At 46.8% G+C, this 16095-nt stretch overlaps 1 protein-coding gene across 1 annotated transcript in view; it reads right to left on the bottom strand.

Moving 5' to 3' along the window:
- LOC147120701 (high affinity cGMP-specific 3',5'-cyclic phosphodiesterase 9A) overlaps nt 1-16095 on the bottom strand; it is a gene marked incomplete at its 5' end in the record, with an annotated part of 103251 nt that overhangs the window by 65648 nt on the left and 21508 nt on the right. Inside the window, 1 exon segment of the mRNA XM_085983872.1 lies at nt 901-1078. Within this exon segment, the coding sequence (XP_085839998.1) occupies nt 901-1078 (178 nt within the window).

Genomic DNA, 16095 nt, shown 5'->3' with positions numbered 1-16095 from the left:
TCACTGAAATTACTGTTAAGTTGGAAGGCAACAGTCGAGAATGGCCGGTGAAAAATGTATTTCCCTCAACATTTACATCCCTTCAGGAATTTCTGAATTTACATTTACCAGTAGCTTTTCAAGTAGAACAGAATCTCTATCAATCTGTTAGCTGATGCAATCAACGTGTTTTATTTTGGTTTGTTTTCCATGCTGTCAAGTCATCAGCTGGGGGAATGGTCATGGAACTCACACCTCAGGTTGACAGATGTGGTTCCCGAGCTGCGTGAATCCTGTGGCCATGCAGGGAAATTTAAAAAGTAGGGGGGAGGGGGGGGAAAGGCTCTTAAGTGCCTGTAAAGTACCTCACAATGATTTCAATTGGGTCCCCCACCACTGCAGGTTGGGCCAGCTCCACGATGACAGACACGCCTGTGGGAAAGGCGAGTGGGAGTGAGATAACAGCGGGTTCCTGACCTGCTGTCAGTAAAAAAACAACTTTCACACCCGACCAGCCACTACCACCACGGAAAATTCAGCCCCATAAATCTGCCTGGGTGACCCCTGCTGGAAAGCGCAAGTATCTGAACATAAGATTAGGTCAGGATCAGGCTTGGTTGTGACGTCCTCCGTAGTTGGATAGCGTGCTGGCACTCACTGCCTAGCCTCAATCATGGAAAATGGTTTCTTGGGCAAGGTGTCACAGGGCTGCTGCCACTTGTTGAACTATACCTCCAATATAAGTCAGCACCTTCAGGAGATGAGGTGAAAATTTTAAGGGTGCCAGGGTCGGGGAGAAGAGAGAATTGCAATTACATTCTAGGAGCAAAACAGAAGTGTAACCATGACTAATAGGAGAAAACAACCTCGTCAAGCTAATCTCAATTTTCCTTTGAGACTAGGTGTTAGTAATTGTCTTACCATCTGAGTGACGCAGAAGCAATGCTTGAAGTTATGGAAGGGAATGTTGTTATAATGGCGATACACCTCGAAGAGGAACTGTTGCAGGACCTCAATTTCAATGTTGAATTTGCTCATGAAATCCAGGTCTATGTACATCAGTTGAAGGAGCACCATGATCTCTGCGTCTTCCCATTGCCTGGTATGAAAGGAGTAATGAAGTTATCACCAAATCACCACCAGCACCGAAAAAGAACATTGGGTGTATTCGCACTCAGCTACCAATCTGAGACTTGTAGCTGGAGTTCAGGTTCCAGCCAGGCAGAACCAAATTGACATTGCCTAACTTCTGCCTGGCTAGAACTGTAACAGCCTTGCCCTAGGAGAGAGCAGTGCACTTGCCTGGATACATGGACATGTGGGCAGAGCTCTCGCCCAACGATTAAAAACGTAAATGTTTAGAAAGTGGGAAGGGGCGAATCCTTCCTCTCTACGAACATTCGAACATACGAATTGGGAGCAGGAGTAGGCCACTCGGCCCTTCGAGCCTGCTCCGCCATTCAATAAGATCATGGCTGATCTGATTACTCCACATTCCCGCCTACCCCCGATAACCTTTCACCCCCTTTGCTTATCAAGAACTATCTACCTCTGCTTTAAAAATATTCTCAGATTCTGCTTCCACCGCCCTCTGAGGAAGAGCGTTCCAAAGACTCACGAATCTCTGAGAAAAAATTTCTCCTCATCTCTGTCTTAAATGGGCGACCCCTTATTTTTAAACAGTGACCCCTAGTTCTAGATTCTCCCACCAGAGGAAACATCCTCTCCAAATCCACCCTGTCCCGACCCCTCAGGATCTTATAATTTCAATCAAGTCACCTCTTACTCTTCTAAACTGCGGATACAAGCCTGTCAAACCTTTCCTCATAAGCCAACCCGCCCCTTCCAGGTATTAGTCTAGTAAACCTTCTCTGAACTGCTTCCAATGCATTTACATCCTTCCTTAAATAAGGAGACCAATGCTGTACCCAGTACTCCAGATGTGGTCTCACCAATGCCCTGTATAACTGAAGCATAACCTCCCTACTTTTGTATCCAATTCCCCTCGCAATAAACAATAACATTCTATTAACTTTCCTAATTACTTGCTGTACCTGCATACTAACCTTTTGCGATTCACGCACCAGGACACCCAGATCCCTCTGCATCTCAGAGCTCTGCAATCCCTCGCCAGTTAGATAATGGCCCAGAAATTCAGGTCAGGGGCTTCCCGCGGGTGCAAGCCCCCGACCTGCACTTACCTTGCGCGCCGGCAGTTGAGCTGTAGGGCCCCCGTGGAATTCCGATCCGGGGCCTGGCCCAGCTGCCGGCCGCGCTGTGCTTGCGTGTCCCAGGGGCGCAGTTAGTTCGATGCGTCCCCTGGGATCACGTGGGCCATGGGCAGCCAATCGGAGGAGGGAAAAGCCCATTCATAAGTCTTGACAGGAAGACCTGTCCAGACTTATAAATACTACGGCCCCAAAATAGCAGTAATCCTTCAAAAAAAATTTTTTTTAAATCACACTTTTTAAATAAACTATAAATTACATTAAATAACTATTTTAAACAATAATTTAAATTTGAAAAAAATAATTTTATATTCTAACGGGGCTAAATATATTAAAGTATTTAAAAATAATAAACCTGTGGGGAAAAATGTTTTAATTTTAATTAATTGACCATTTACCTTGTAAAAAGCAGGCCTTACGCCTGCTTTTTACATTTCTAAAATCTAAAGACTTACCCTCCCGGAGAAACCGGTAAAAAAAAGTAAGTTCAAAGTGCACGCGCAGACTCCCCCACGCACGTGTTCAACCTCTGAACCCCTTCATTCAGAGGAACGGAAGTGCCAGTTTCCCGCACATGCGCAGTGCATGCAGGAAACCGGCACTTCCATCGGGCCCACGCGGGAGTACCCTGTGCGTACTCACCCGTGGAGACCAAATTTCTGGGCCATTATGTTTCTTTTTTATTCTTCCTGCCAAAATGGACAACTTCACATTTTCCCACATTATACTCCATTTGCCAGATCTTTGCCCACTCACTTAACCTGTCTATATCCCTTTGTAGCCTCCTTTATATCCTCTTCACAATTTACTTTCCTACTATCTTTGTGTCACCAGAAAATTTAGCAACCATACCTTCAGTCCCTTCATCCAAGTCAGTTATATAAATTGTAAAAAGTTGAGGCCCCTAAACATTTAAATTGATGCTCTGCGGGTTATGAAGTGCCCAGGGGGTCCATTGAACCTCATTAACTCTTCAAAGAAGCAACGATTCAGAAATATTGATAAAATGAAGGCAAGGAAGATTGTGATGGGGAGAGAGAGATCACACATCAGAAAGGCTCTTTTGTATCTCTTATTAAAATTTGTGGTGTTGGACAGGATCACAATGTGAAGGCAGGTAATACTTGTAGTGTCCGCGTATCAATAACACACGGACTGCAGGAGAACGGTAATAACAGGTGTTTACTGAACAGAGGGTATGCTGGAACTGAAAGTACAGAAGCCTGCTACAGCTTTATATACAGGTGTGGTCACTGCCGGTACTACAGTATAAAAGCAGTTCTCTCTTAAAGGTACATACACAACAATTCCTCCCCTTTTAGATAAACAGTACATAACATTCATTTAACAATTAAATAATAACTAATTACAATTTTCTTGGTACTATATACATCAGCTGAAAGTAATCATTTATAAATTCAGTCTTTGAGGAGGCTTCCTGATCCTGTCTGGATAGCGCCTTTCTCGAGTATCCTGTTCTTGCGGCGGAGTCGATTCTGGCTCATTGTCATTGGTTGGTTCGTCAGCTTCCAATACCACTGATTCGGAGGTAGACGCAATCTGTACTTCGGGTTCATCACCAGGTGCGCATGCTCGTGGTATGGGTTTGACTTGTTCCTGTGACTCTAGAATCTGGTCAGCATGGCGTCTCACGATGCTCTCTCCAACGTCCACTGTGTACATTAGTGGTCCCTGCCGTGTGCATATCGTTCCTGGCTGCCATTTTTCTGTTCGGTAGTCGCAGGCCAAGACTGGTTGCCCTATCTTGAAGCTCCTGGTTGGCTTTTCATTGATGTGCTGGAATTGCTTATGCTCAACATCTCGTCTTATGTTTGGTTTGAACAAATCCAGGCACCATCTTAACCTTCGGTTAAAGAACATCATGGCTGGAGCTTGGTTGGTGACTGCATGTGTCGCATTCCGGTAAGCAAACAAGAAATTATCCACCTTGTGTTGCAGTGGTATGTTGTCATTATACATCGCCTTTATTGCTTTTTTAAAGGTTTGAACAAACCTCTCAGCCAATCCATTTGTGGCTGGATGATATGGGGCGGATGTGTAATGCTTTACCCCATTATTCCTCAAAAACCTCCGGAAATCCTCGGACACAAACTGTGGTCCGTTGTCGGAGCAAATCTGTTCTGGCAAGCCATTCCTGGCGAAGGTGGTCCGTAGGACTGCAATCGTTTTCTCCGTGGTGGTGGAGGACATTTTAATGACCTCTGGCCATTTCGAATGTGCATCCATGGCGATTAAATACATTGAGTCCATAAATGGACCAGCAAAATCAAAGTGTACCCATTGCCATGGAGATGAGGGCCACTCCCATGGGTGTAGCGGGGCCTGTGGTGGAGCGTTTTGGACTTTCTGGCATCCTGTGCATCTCTTGGTCATTTCCTCGATTTCTTTATCGATTCCCGGCCACCATACAAACGCCCTGGCTAGGCTCTTCATTTTTACCCCTCCCAGATGACCCTCATGAAGCTCATTGAGCACTCTTTCTCTCAACTTGGGTGGAATTACCACTCGGGATCCACACATCAAGGTCCCCCGGCACACTGACAGCTGTTCTCTCCTTGGCGAGAATGCTGGCAACAGTGAGTCGCCATGTGCTGGCCATCCCTTCACCGTCAAATCATAGACCCGAGAGTGTGTCGGGTCATTTCAGGTTTCCTTCTCTATACTTGAGTTTGTAACAGGTAGACATTCGACTATGGTCGAATGGAATATCTCAACAGGGTCCACTGCAGGTGCTTCCTCCACCATAGGCAGCGGCAGGCGCGACAGCCCATCAGCGTTTGCATGCTGTTTCGTGCCCTTATACTCTGTCGTATTGATGTGCCCCTAGAAAAAGTGACCATCTTTGCAGCCGTTGCGCCGTCATCACCGGAACGCCCTTCTTTGGGTTAAAAATGGAGACAAGAGGCTGGTGATCAGTCAGTAAGGTGAATTTCTGCCCGTGCAGATAGTGATTGAACTTCTTCCACCCCCCACACCAGGCTGAGGGCCTCCCTGTCAATCTGGGCGTAGTTACGCTCGGCTGAGGTTAACGAGCGTGACGCAAAGGCTATTGGCCTCTCTGAACCATCAAGGAATTTGTGCGACAGCACCGCTCCAATGCCGTAGGGAGACGCATCACATGCCAACCAAATCGGTAGTGTTGGATTGTAGTGGGCCAATACTTCTTTTGAAGTGATTAGGCATTTACATTTCTGAAAGGCACGCTTACACTCATCACTCCATTTCCATGCTACTCCAGTTTGCAGCAGGGCGTTCAGTGGGTGCAGAATTGTAGACAAATTTGGCAAGAACTTATGGTAGTAGTTCACCAACCCGAGGAACGACCTCAGTTGCGACACATTTTCCGGTGCTGGAGCCTTGACTACTGCCTCAATCTTGTCTGGGGACTTATGTAACCCCTCTTCATCAATCACGTGGCCACAATACGAGATTTGTTTCCTGAAAAACTCGCATTGGGGCGGTTGGCTCGTAGCCCATATTCTTGTAATCTAGTGAGCACCTGCTCCAGGTTGGCAAGGTGTTCACTGTCATTTCTGCCTGTAACCAGGATGTCATCCAAATAACACTGGGTCCCCGGGATCCCTTGCAGGACTTGTTCCATCGCCCTCTGCCAAATAGCCGGAGCTGATGCTACCCCGAATACCAGTCGGTTGTACTGGTAAAGACCTTTGTGAGTGTTTATCGTGAGGTATTTTCTAGATGCTTCTTCTACCTCCATTTGTAGATACGCTTGGGCCAGATCAATCTTCGTAAAGCATTTCCCTCCAGATAGTGAGGCAAAAATATCTTCTATCCGCGGAAGTGGATATTGTACTGTGTGAAGGACTGGGTTCACAGTTACCTTAAAGTCCCCACAGATGCGAACCTTCTTCGGTTCCCCAGGCATGCTGCTCAATGATTTCTTCATTACAGGAACGATTGGTGTGGCCCACTCGCTCCAGTCCACCTTGGACAGCACACCCAAACGCTCCAGACTCTCCAGCTCTGCTTCGACGGCTGGGCGGATCGCATATGGTACCGGTCCGGCCTTAAAAAAATTTGGGTTTGCATTATCTTCAATTTTTATCATTACCGTTACGCCTTTTAGAGTCCCAAGTCCTTGCTGGAACACCTCTTTCGCATCAGTTAGAATTTTTGACAGTCATCCAGGTGTGACGTCGCCATCCTTTTTGTCAGCCACAGTTAGCGCCTGAATGGAATGCCAATCCAATTGTATTTTTCGGATCCATTCACGTCCCAATAATGGTGGTCCTCCATCTTGTAGTGTATATATAGATACAGTTCCTGTGTTTCCTTGCCATTGTATTTAACGGGCACCCTTATTTTTCCTCTGGGGCAGACTTTTTGCCCCGTATATGGCTTCAAGACAATGGACGTGTCCTTCAAGGGTATGTGTGAGAATAGCCGCTCGTAGTCTCGTCGATTCATGACTGTTAGGGCTGATCCTGTGTCCAATTCCATCTTTACTTGGGACCCTGCTATCATGAGGGTGACCCAAATGGTTCGGTGATCCTCCTTTGCGATCACGTTGTGTGACTTTAGACAACTTAGTCTCCTGCTCCCAGAGTCATTATCACTCTTCTGATCTTCTGAACTACTGTCTGTCATCTTTTGTACTTTCTTGTACTTTTCCTTAGTAGTTCTTTCAGTGTTGGTTTTCTATCCCGACCTGCAGACTCGTGCCATGTGTCCCACTTTTCCACATTGCCTGCATACTTTGTCCTTAACCCAGCAATCCTTCTGGTCATGGGTTGTTCTGCCGCAGCGATAGCACTTTTCTGCTCCATATGCCATTTCATTGGTGCTATATTCTTACGGTTTCTGTTGTATTTCCGCAGCTCCCCGTGCTGCTGCTTCGTAGGATACTGCAACGCTGAAAGCCTTTTCTAGCGTAAGGTCCTTTTCCGAAAGTAGTCGTTTCTGGGTTCCTTCACTCTGGAGCCCGCAGACAAACTTATCCCTTAAGGTATCTACCAGTCCTGCTCCGAACTGGCAGTGTTTCGATAACTTGCGTAGTTCCGTAAGATAGTCAGCATTACTCTCATCTTTGTGCTGGTTTCTTTTATGGAACTTGAATCTTTCTGCTATCAGCAGCGGTGTAGGGTTTAGATGTTCCTGTAAGATATTGACAATCTCTTCAAAGCTTTTCTCCATTGGTTTAGCTGGGGTAATTAAATTCCGCAATAGGCCGTATGTTCTCGCGCCCATCAAATTCAATAATACCGACGCCTTCTTTTCATCGGCCACCTCATTTGCCTTGCAGTACACTTCAATTCTTTCCACATACATGGTCCAGTCTTCTATTTCGTTGTCGAAAGCAGTGATGCTGCCACTCTTCGGCATCTTGGGTGGTTTAAAATGGCGCCTCTCGCACTTTTCCTTCTTCCCCAATGGATTAAAATGGCGCCTTTTCCTTCTTCCCCCTGCTGCCAATGCTGCTCCTAGCGTTCTAACTAGTAATGGCGGCGCCCCGCGGCTTTCTACACGTCTCTCTTTTGTTAATTAATTTTCTTCGTTTTATTATTCTTCGACACTGTCCACTGCGCGTCTCTTTTCCTTCCCCTTTTTTACTTTCTTTAACGCTGCCCGACTTTTGAGCACCGGCCGCGCCCTGTGTGCTCCACCCTCTCTCTTTTTCTTCCCAACGACGCTGCTCAGCCCCTTTGCAGAGCCGCTCGATCAAGCTCTAGCCCGCTGCAGTCCAGGAAGGGTCAGCGCACTACCTGCTACCAGCCCGATTTGCTGGGACACCTTGACTGGAGAACCAAGCCCAGCTCTCCACAGCTTCCCCTGTGATTCTCTGAACTCCGATGGGTCACTGGGCGGTTGCCCACGGTCGATTCCCGTTGCTCTGGCTTCGACCTCCAAGAAGCTTCTTTTCAGGGATGGATCCCCGTGAGGTGATGCAGTACTGCAGGTGAGTTTGAACCTGCTCGTTGCCACTGTAGTGTCCGCGTATCAATAACACACAGACTGCAGGAGAACGGTAATAACAGGTGTTTACTGAACAGAGGGTATGCTGGAACTGAAAGTACAGAAGCCTGCTATGGCTTTATATACAGGTGTGGTCACTGCCGGTACTACAGTATAAAAGCAGTTCTCTCTTAAAGGTACATACACAACAATACTGTATTGCCAATCAGAGCACTGCTCACTTCACTGCTTCTCAATGTGCAGGAGAAAAGGGAAATCCATTGGTCTGTATGATGCACAATAGAAGGTGAGGTAGGCAAAACTGAACAAGCTTGAAGCAAAATCCCCAAGTGCACTTCAGCATTAGATTTACTTTGATCATTTATTAGCAATTATTGGCATTGTTGATACCTTTGGCTTTTATTGTAATAAAATTCAAATAGGCCACTGCTGGCTAAGAGCCCTCCCAATGGAGTTATTCTCAGCTTCATCTGATTTCCTATTTTCTCTATGCTGCAGGCCTTATAAATATGAAGGAAAAGACTCCTAAATAAGTCTTTGAACGATTGCAATTGCAAAGTGATCAATGTCTAAAGGTGGTGTTTTTTTGAATTCAGACGATGTGTTCATTGTGGCCATCGCATGGGAGCAGTGATATATATGAATTAAAAAGAGACATAACTGCTTTCATCCAATTTAATGACTTTTAAATGTGCATTTAAGACAGAAAAACAGGCCTAATTAACTGTAGTATAGATAATTATTCTTCTGACTACAATTAGTAAACAGAGCCATGAGAATAAACAGCCAACACAGCTGCATTCTCACTAGAAATTAATTATTTACATCCATGGTGTTTACCAGACATAATTACAAAAATATTTTTTCCACCTACTTTGTAAATGATTCCCCATCCATTTATGTCATAGAATCATACAACGCAGAAGGAGGCCATTCAGCCCATCGTGCCCATGCCAGCTCTTTGAAAGAGCTCTCCAATTAGTCCCACTCCCCTGCTCGTTTCCCACAGCCCATTTTTCTGCACTCCTCACAAAGACCCATATTTTCCTTGGTTTACTCACTTCAGTGAAAGAGTAGATGTGTGTGAACAGTATTGCAAACCTGGTAGAATACACTAACAGCCGACATTTGCCCACAGTCAGTGCTGCTCTGCGGAATGTTCCTGTCCAAAAACTAGATTATGGAAATCAGCAAAAAGTTATGAAAAAAGTGCGTTTAACTGTCTTGTTTTCGGACGATCGTGAAAAACGCATGAAGAATTAAACACGATGGGAGATAGTCACTGTAGTGTATGTACGTACCTTTAAGAGAGAACTACTTTTACAGCTCCGGTATACTGTAGTACCGGCAGTGACCACACCTGTATATAAGCCTTGAGCATGCCTCGGTACTGTTCTTTAGACTACCCTCCTCCAGTAAACACCTGTTGATTGTTAATTTACAGCCTCCGTCTAGTTATTGGAAAACATCATACTTTAAGAATCACGGATTCAACAGTGGCGACGAGGTCGATTCGAATCTACCTGCAACTCTGCATTTCCTTTCAAAGATTCGCTCCGGGAAGACGGTGGAAGAAAGTCGAGGCCAGAAGCACGGGCGTCGACCACGAGCAACCGCCCAGTCATCCGGCAGAGTGTGAACATCGCAGGGGAGGCTGTTGAGAGCTGGTTTTGGTTCTCCAACCACGATGATCCAGCAACAGACTGGCAACAGGTACAGCGCAGACCCTTCCCGAACAGCGGCGGCTGGAGCTGACTGACGGCACAGAAAAGGCCGAGCAGTGTCGACGGGGTAAGAGAGAGGGTGAAGCGCACAGGGCGCAGCCGGGAGTTGAAGACCGAGCGGCGTCGACGGAAAACAGAGAGAGAGTAAAGCACAGCCGGGGTTCAGGACCGAGCGGCGGCAACGAGAGAGGCGCATAGGAGAACGCGCAGAGCGCAGCCAGGGCTCGAGGGCTGAACAGCGTCCGCGGGGAAAGAAAGGAAGTGCGGGAGAAGCCATTGAGCCGCGGAGAAGAAGGGAGCGCGCGGGAGACGCCATTTTAGAAGCCGCAGCGGAGAAGAAGGGCGAGCGCGGGAAGAAAGGAAAGCACGGGAGACACCATTTTGTGCCAGCGAAGAAGGGAGAGCGTGGGAGACGCCATTTTAGACAGTTTAACCACACCCAGGGATGCCGAAGAGTGGCAGTGTCACTGCGTTCGACAATGAAGTCGAAGATTGGGCGACATATGTGGAACGCATTGAGGTGTACTGCAAGGCGAATGAAGTGCCAGATGCTAGGAAAGCACTAGTTTTGTTGAATTCCATGGGTGCAAAAACTTATGGCTTACTGCGAAACCTAATAACCCCAGAGAAGCCAGTGGATAAGAATTTCGAAAGCATAGTGGAAATCGTACAGGACCACTTAAACCCCACACCGCTGCTGATAGCAGAAAGATTTAAGTTCCACAAAAGGAACCAGCATAAAGACGAAAGTAATGCTGAGTATTTAACGGAACTGCGCAAGCTATCGAAATACTGCCAGTTTGGAATGGGACTAGCAGATACGTTAAGGGACAAGTTTGTGTGTGGGCTTCAAAGTGAAGGAACCCAGAAACGGCTTCAATCAGAAAAGGATCTTAGCTGGACAAGGCTTTCAGCATGGCAGTATCACACGAAGCAGCCGCACGGGGCGCTGCAGAGATACAACGGAGACCGCAAGAATATGGCACCAATGAAATGTCATATGGAGCAGGGAAGTGTTATCGCTGCGGCAGAACAACACACGACCAGAAGGATTGTTGGTTCAAGGACCAAGTGTGCAGACAGTGTGGAAAAGCAGGACACATAGCAAGAGTCTGCAGGTCAGGGAAGAAAACCAGCAGCAAGAAATCTCCACAGGAGAAGTACAAAAAGGTACATAAGGTGATGGACAGTAGTTCAGATGAACAAAAAAGTGATACAGACTCCAGAAGCAAGGAGCTGGGTTGTCTGAAACTACATAAGGTAATCAAAATGGAGGATCACCAGACTATCTGGGTCACGCTCAAGATAGACGGAGTCCAAGTGAAAATGGAATTGGACACAGGATCAGCCCTAACAGTCATAAACCGAAGGGACTACAAGCGGCTATTCTCACATATACCCTTGAAAGCTACAGAGATTGTCTTGAAGACGTACGCGGGGCAAAAAGTCTACCCCAAAGGAAAAATAAGGGTGAACGTGATATACAAAGGCCAGGAAATACCCAAAATGGACCTATATGTATTGCCAGATGGAGGACCACCACTACTAGGGCATGAATGGATCCGGAAGATACAATTAGATTGGCATTCCATACAGGCACTGAAGGTTGAGGCCAAAAAGGATGACAACGTCACACCTGGACGACTGTCAAAAATGCTAACTGACGCACAAGAAGTGTTCCAGGAGGGACTCGGAACACTAAAAGGCATAACAGCGACGATTAAAATAGAGGAAAATGCAAGCCCAAAGTTTTTTGTTTTTTTTTTAAGGCCAGACCGGTGCCTTATGCGATCCGACCAGCCGTCGAAGCAGAGCTGGAAGGGTTGGAATGTTCAGGAGTACTGTCCAAAGTGGACTGGAGCGAGTGGGCTACACCCATCATTCCTGTAATGAAGAGGTCGTTGAGTAATACGCCTGGGGAACCAAAGAAGGTCCGCATCTGTGGGGATTTTAAGGTGACAGTGAACCCAGTCCTTCACACGTTATAATATCCACTTCCACGGATTGAGGATATTTTCGCCTCGCTATCTGGAGGTAAACGCTTCACCAAGATTGATCTGGCCCAGGCGTACCTGCAAATGGAGGTAGAAGAAGCCTCGAAACAATACCTCACGATCAACACTCAAAAGGTCTCTACCAATACAACCGGCTGGTGTTCGGGGTAGCATCGGCTCCGGCTATTTGGCAAAGGGCAATGGATCAAGTCCTGCAAGGGATTCCAGGGACCCAGTGTTATTTGGACGACATCCTGGTCACGGGCGAAAATGACAGTGATCACCTCGCCAACCTGGAGAAGGTGCTCACTAGATTAAAGGGATGTGGGCTACGAGCTAATCGCCACAAGTGCGAGTTTTTCCAGAAGCAGATCTCGTATTGTGGCCACGTTATTGATGAAGAGGGGTTACATAAGTCCCCTGAAAAGATTGAGGCAGTAGTCAAGGCTCCAGCACCGGAAAATGTGTCACAACTGAGGTCGTTCCTCGGGCTGGTGAACTACTACCATTAGTTCTTAGCAAATTTGTCCACAGTATTACACCCACTGAACACCCAACTGCAAACAGGGGTACCATGGAAGTGGAATGACGAATGTAAACAAGCTTTCCAGCAGTGCAAAGAATTGATCACATCAAAAGAGGTGTTGGCCCATTTCAACCCAGCACTACCAATTCGGTTGGCGTGTGATGCATCACCCTATGGTATGGAGTGGTGCTGTCGCACAAATTCCCAGACTGGTTGGAGAGGCCAGTAGCCTTTGCGTCTCGGTCACTAACCTCAGCCGAGCGCAACTACGCCCAGATTGACAGGGAGGCCCTCAGCCTAGTATGGGGAGTAAAAAAATTCAACCACTTTCTGCATGGGCAGAAGTTTACCTTGCTGACTGACCACCAACCACTTGTCATAGAGTTATACAGCACAGAAAGAGGCCCTTCGGCCCATCGTGTCTGCGCCGTCCATCAAGCCCTGTCTAATCTAATCCCATTTTCCAGCATTTGGTCCATAGCCTTGTATGCAATGGCATTTCAAGTGCTCATCCAAATGCTTCTTGAATGTTGTGAGGGTTCCTGCCTCTACCACCCTTTCAGGCAGTGAGTTCCAGACTCCAACCACCCTCTGGGTGAAAAAGTTCCTCCTCAAATCCCCTCTAAACCTCCTGCCCCTTACTTTGAATCTATGCCCCCTTGTTATTGACCCCCCTACTAAGGGGAAAAGTTCCTCTTTATCTACCCTATCTATGCCCCTCATCATTTTGTACACCTCAATCAGGTCCCCCCTCAGCCTTCTTTGCTCCAAGGAAAACAACCCCAGCCTGTTTAGTCTTTCTTCATAGCTGAGGCGCTCCATCCCAGGTAACATCCTGGTGAATCTTCTCTGCACCCTCTCCAAAGCAATCACATCCTTCCTATAGTGAGGCGACCAGAACTGCACACAGTACTCCAGCTGTGGCCTTACCAGCATTTTGTACAGCTCCATCATAACCTCCCTGCTCTTATATTCTATGCCTTGGCTAATGAAGGCAAGTATCCCATATGCCTTTTTAACCACCTTATCTACCTGATCCGCTGCCTTCAGGGATCTATGTACATGTACACCAAGGTCCCTCTGACCCTCTGTGCTTCCTAGGGCCCTACCACTCATTGTGTATTCCCTTGCCTTATTTGTCCGTCCAAAATGCATCACCTCGCACTTTTCGGGGTTAAATTCCATTTGCCACTTTTCCGCCCATCTGACCAACCCGTTTATATCGTCCTGTAGCCTGAGGCTTTCCTCCTCGCAATTTACCACCCCACCAATTTTCGTGTCATCTGCGAACTTACTGATCATACCTTTTACATTCTCATCCAAATCATTTATGTAGATCACAAACAGCAAGGGACCCAGCACCGATCCCTGAGGTACCCCACTGGACACAGGCTTCCAGTCACAAAAGCAACCTTCGACCATCACCCTCTGCTTCCTGCCACTCAGCCAGTTTAGGATCCAACGTGCCAAGGCACCCTGGATCCCATGGGCTCTTACCTTCTTGACCAGTCTCCTATGCAGGACTTTATCAAAAGCCTTACTGAAGTCCATGTATACCACATCCACCGCATTTCCCTCATCCACACACCTAGTCACCCCCTCGAAAAATTCAATCAGATTGGTCAGACATGATTTACCCTTGACAAAGCCATGCTGACTATCCCCGATTAATCCTTGCCTCTCCAAGTGGAGACTAATTTTGTCCCTCAGAATTTTTTCCAATAATTTCCCTACCACAGATGTTAGGCTCACTGGCCTGTAATTTCCTGGTTTATCCCTGCTACCCTTCTTGAATAATGGTACTACGTTAGCTGTTCTCCAGTCCTCTGGTACATCCCCTGTGGCCAGAGAGGTTCTGAAAATTTGTGTCAGAGCCCCTGCAATCTCCTCCTTTGCCTCACAAAGCAGCCTGGGATACATCTCGTCCGGGCCTGGGGATTTATCCACTTTTTGGCCTGCTAAAACCGCTAGTACCTCCTCCCTCTCGATGCTAATATGTTCAAGTATATCACAGTCCCCTTGCCTGATTTCTATGTCTACATCGTCTTTCTCCATAGTGAACACAGATGCAAAAAATTAATTTAAAACCCTGCCTACATCATCTGGCTCTACACACAGATTGCCACTTTGGTCCCTAATGGGCCCTACCCTTTCCCTGGTTATCCTCTTGCCCTTAATATACTTATAAAACATCTTAGGATTTTCCTTTATTTTGCTCGCCAGTGTTATTTCATGGCCCCTCCTCGCTCTCCAAATTTCTTTTTTAAGTATGCTCCTGCACTTTTTATACTCCTCTAGGGCTTCCTCCGTCTTTAGTCTTTTGTAACTGCCAAAAGCCCCCCTTTTTTTTCCTAATGCATTTTTGTATATCCCTTGTCATCCAAGGTTCCCTTTGCTTGTTGGTACCACCCTTGACCTTTACGGGAACATGTTGGCGTTGTACTCTATTTCCCTTCTGGAAGTCTCCCATTGCTTTGATGTGGATTTTCCTATAAGTAGCTGCTCCCAATCCACTTTGGCCAGGTCCTGCCTTATCATATTAAAATCGGCCTTCCCCCAATTTAGAACCCTTATTTCCGGGCCGTCTTTGTCTTTTTCCATGACCACCTTAAATCTCACCGAATTATGGTCACTGTCACCAAAATGCTCTCCTACTGACACTTCCACCACTTGCCCGGCTACATTCCCTAGAATTAGGTCCAGTACCGCCCCCTCTCTTGTAGGACTTTCTACACGCTGGCTCAAAAAGCTCTCCTGGATGCACTTTAAGAATTCTGCACCCTCTAAGCCTTTCACACTCTGACTATTCCAATTAATATTGGGGAAGTTGAAATCCCCCACTATTATTACCCTATTATTTTCACACTTCTCTGAGATTTGCCTACATATCTGTTCCTCTATCTCCCCCTGACTGTTTGGGGGCCTATAGTACACTCCCAGCAAAGTGCTTGCCCCCTTTTTGTTTTTAAGTTCTACCCATATGGCCTCATTGGAGGAACCCGCTAATATATCATCCCTCCTTACAGCAGTAATTGACTCCTTAATTAATATTGCAACACCCCCGCCCCTTTTACACCCCTCTCTGTCTCGCCTGAAGATTCTATACCCCGGAATATTGAGCTGCCAGTCCTGACCCTCCTTCAACCATGTCTCCGTGATAGCAACAATATCGTACTCCCATGTGTTCAACAACAACTTCAGTTCATCCACCTCATTTGCAAGACTCTTTGCATTAAAATAAATGCCTTCCAGCCTTGCCATATTCCCTTTTGCCTTCCCAGCTGACTTGTTTTTTCCTCCGTATTTGGCTGTAAATCACCCCCTACTATAGCTCCACTCTGTATCCCATCCCCCTGCCAAGTTAGTTTAAACCCCCCCCCCCAACAGTGCTAGCAAACCTCCCCGCAAGGATATTGGTCCCCCTCTGGTTCAGGTGTAAACCGTCCGACTTGTACAAGTCCCACCTTTCCCAGAAGCAGACCCAGTGATCGAGGAAACTAAAGCCCTCCCTCCTGCACCAACTCTTTAGCCACGCATTCATCTGTTCTATCTTCCTATTCCTACACTCACTGGCACGTGGCACCGGGAGTAATCCAGAGATTACAACCTTTGAGGTCCTGCTCTTTAATCTTCTACCTAGCTCCCTAAATTCTTGCTGCAGGACCTCATCCCTCTTTTTACCTATGTCA

The sequence above is a fragment of the Somniosus microcephalus genome, chromosome 4 (assembly GCF_052327205.1).
Source record: "Somniosus microcephalus isolate GS21.2 chromosome 4, FLI_Smic_1.0, whole genome shotgun sequence".
Classification (NCBI taxonomy): Eukaryota; Metazoa; Chordata; class Chondrichthyes; order Squaliformes; family Somniosidae; genus Somniosus; species Somniosus microcephalus.
Note: the sequence above shows the minus strand (reverse complement) of the source record. Positions and strands in the feature narration are given on the sequence as shown.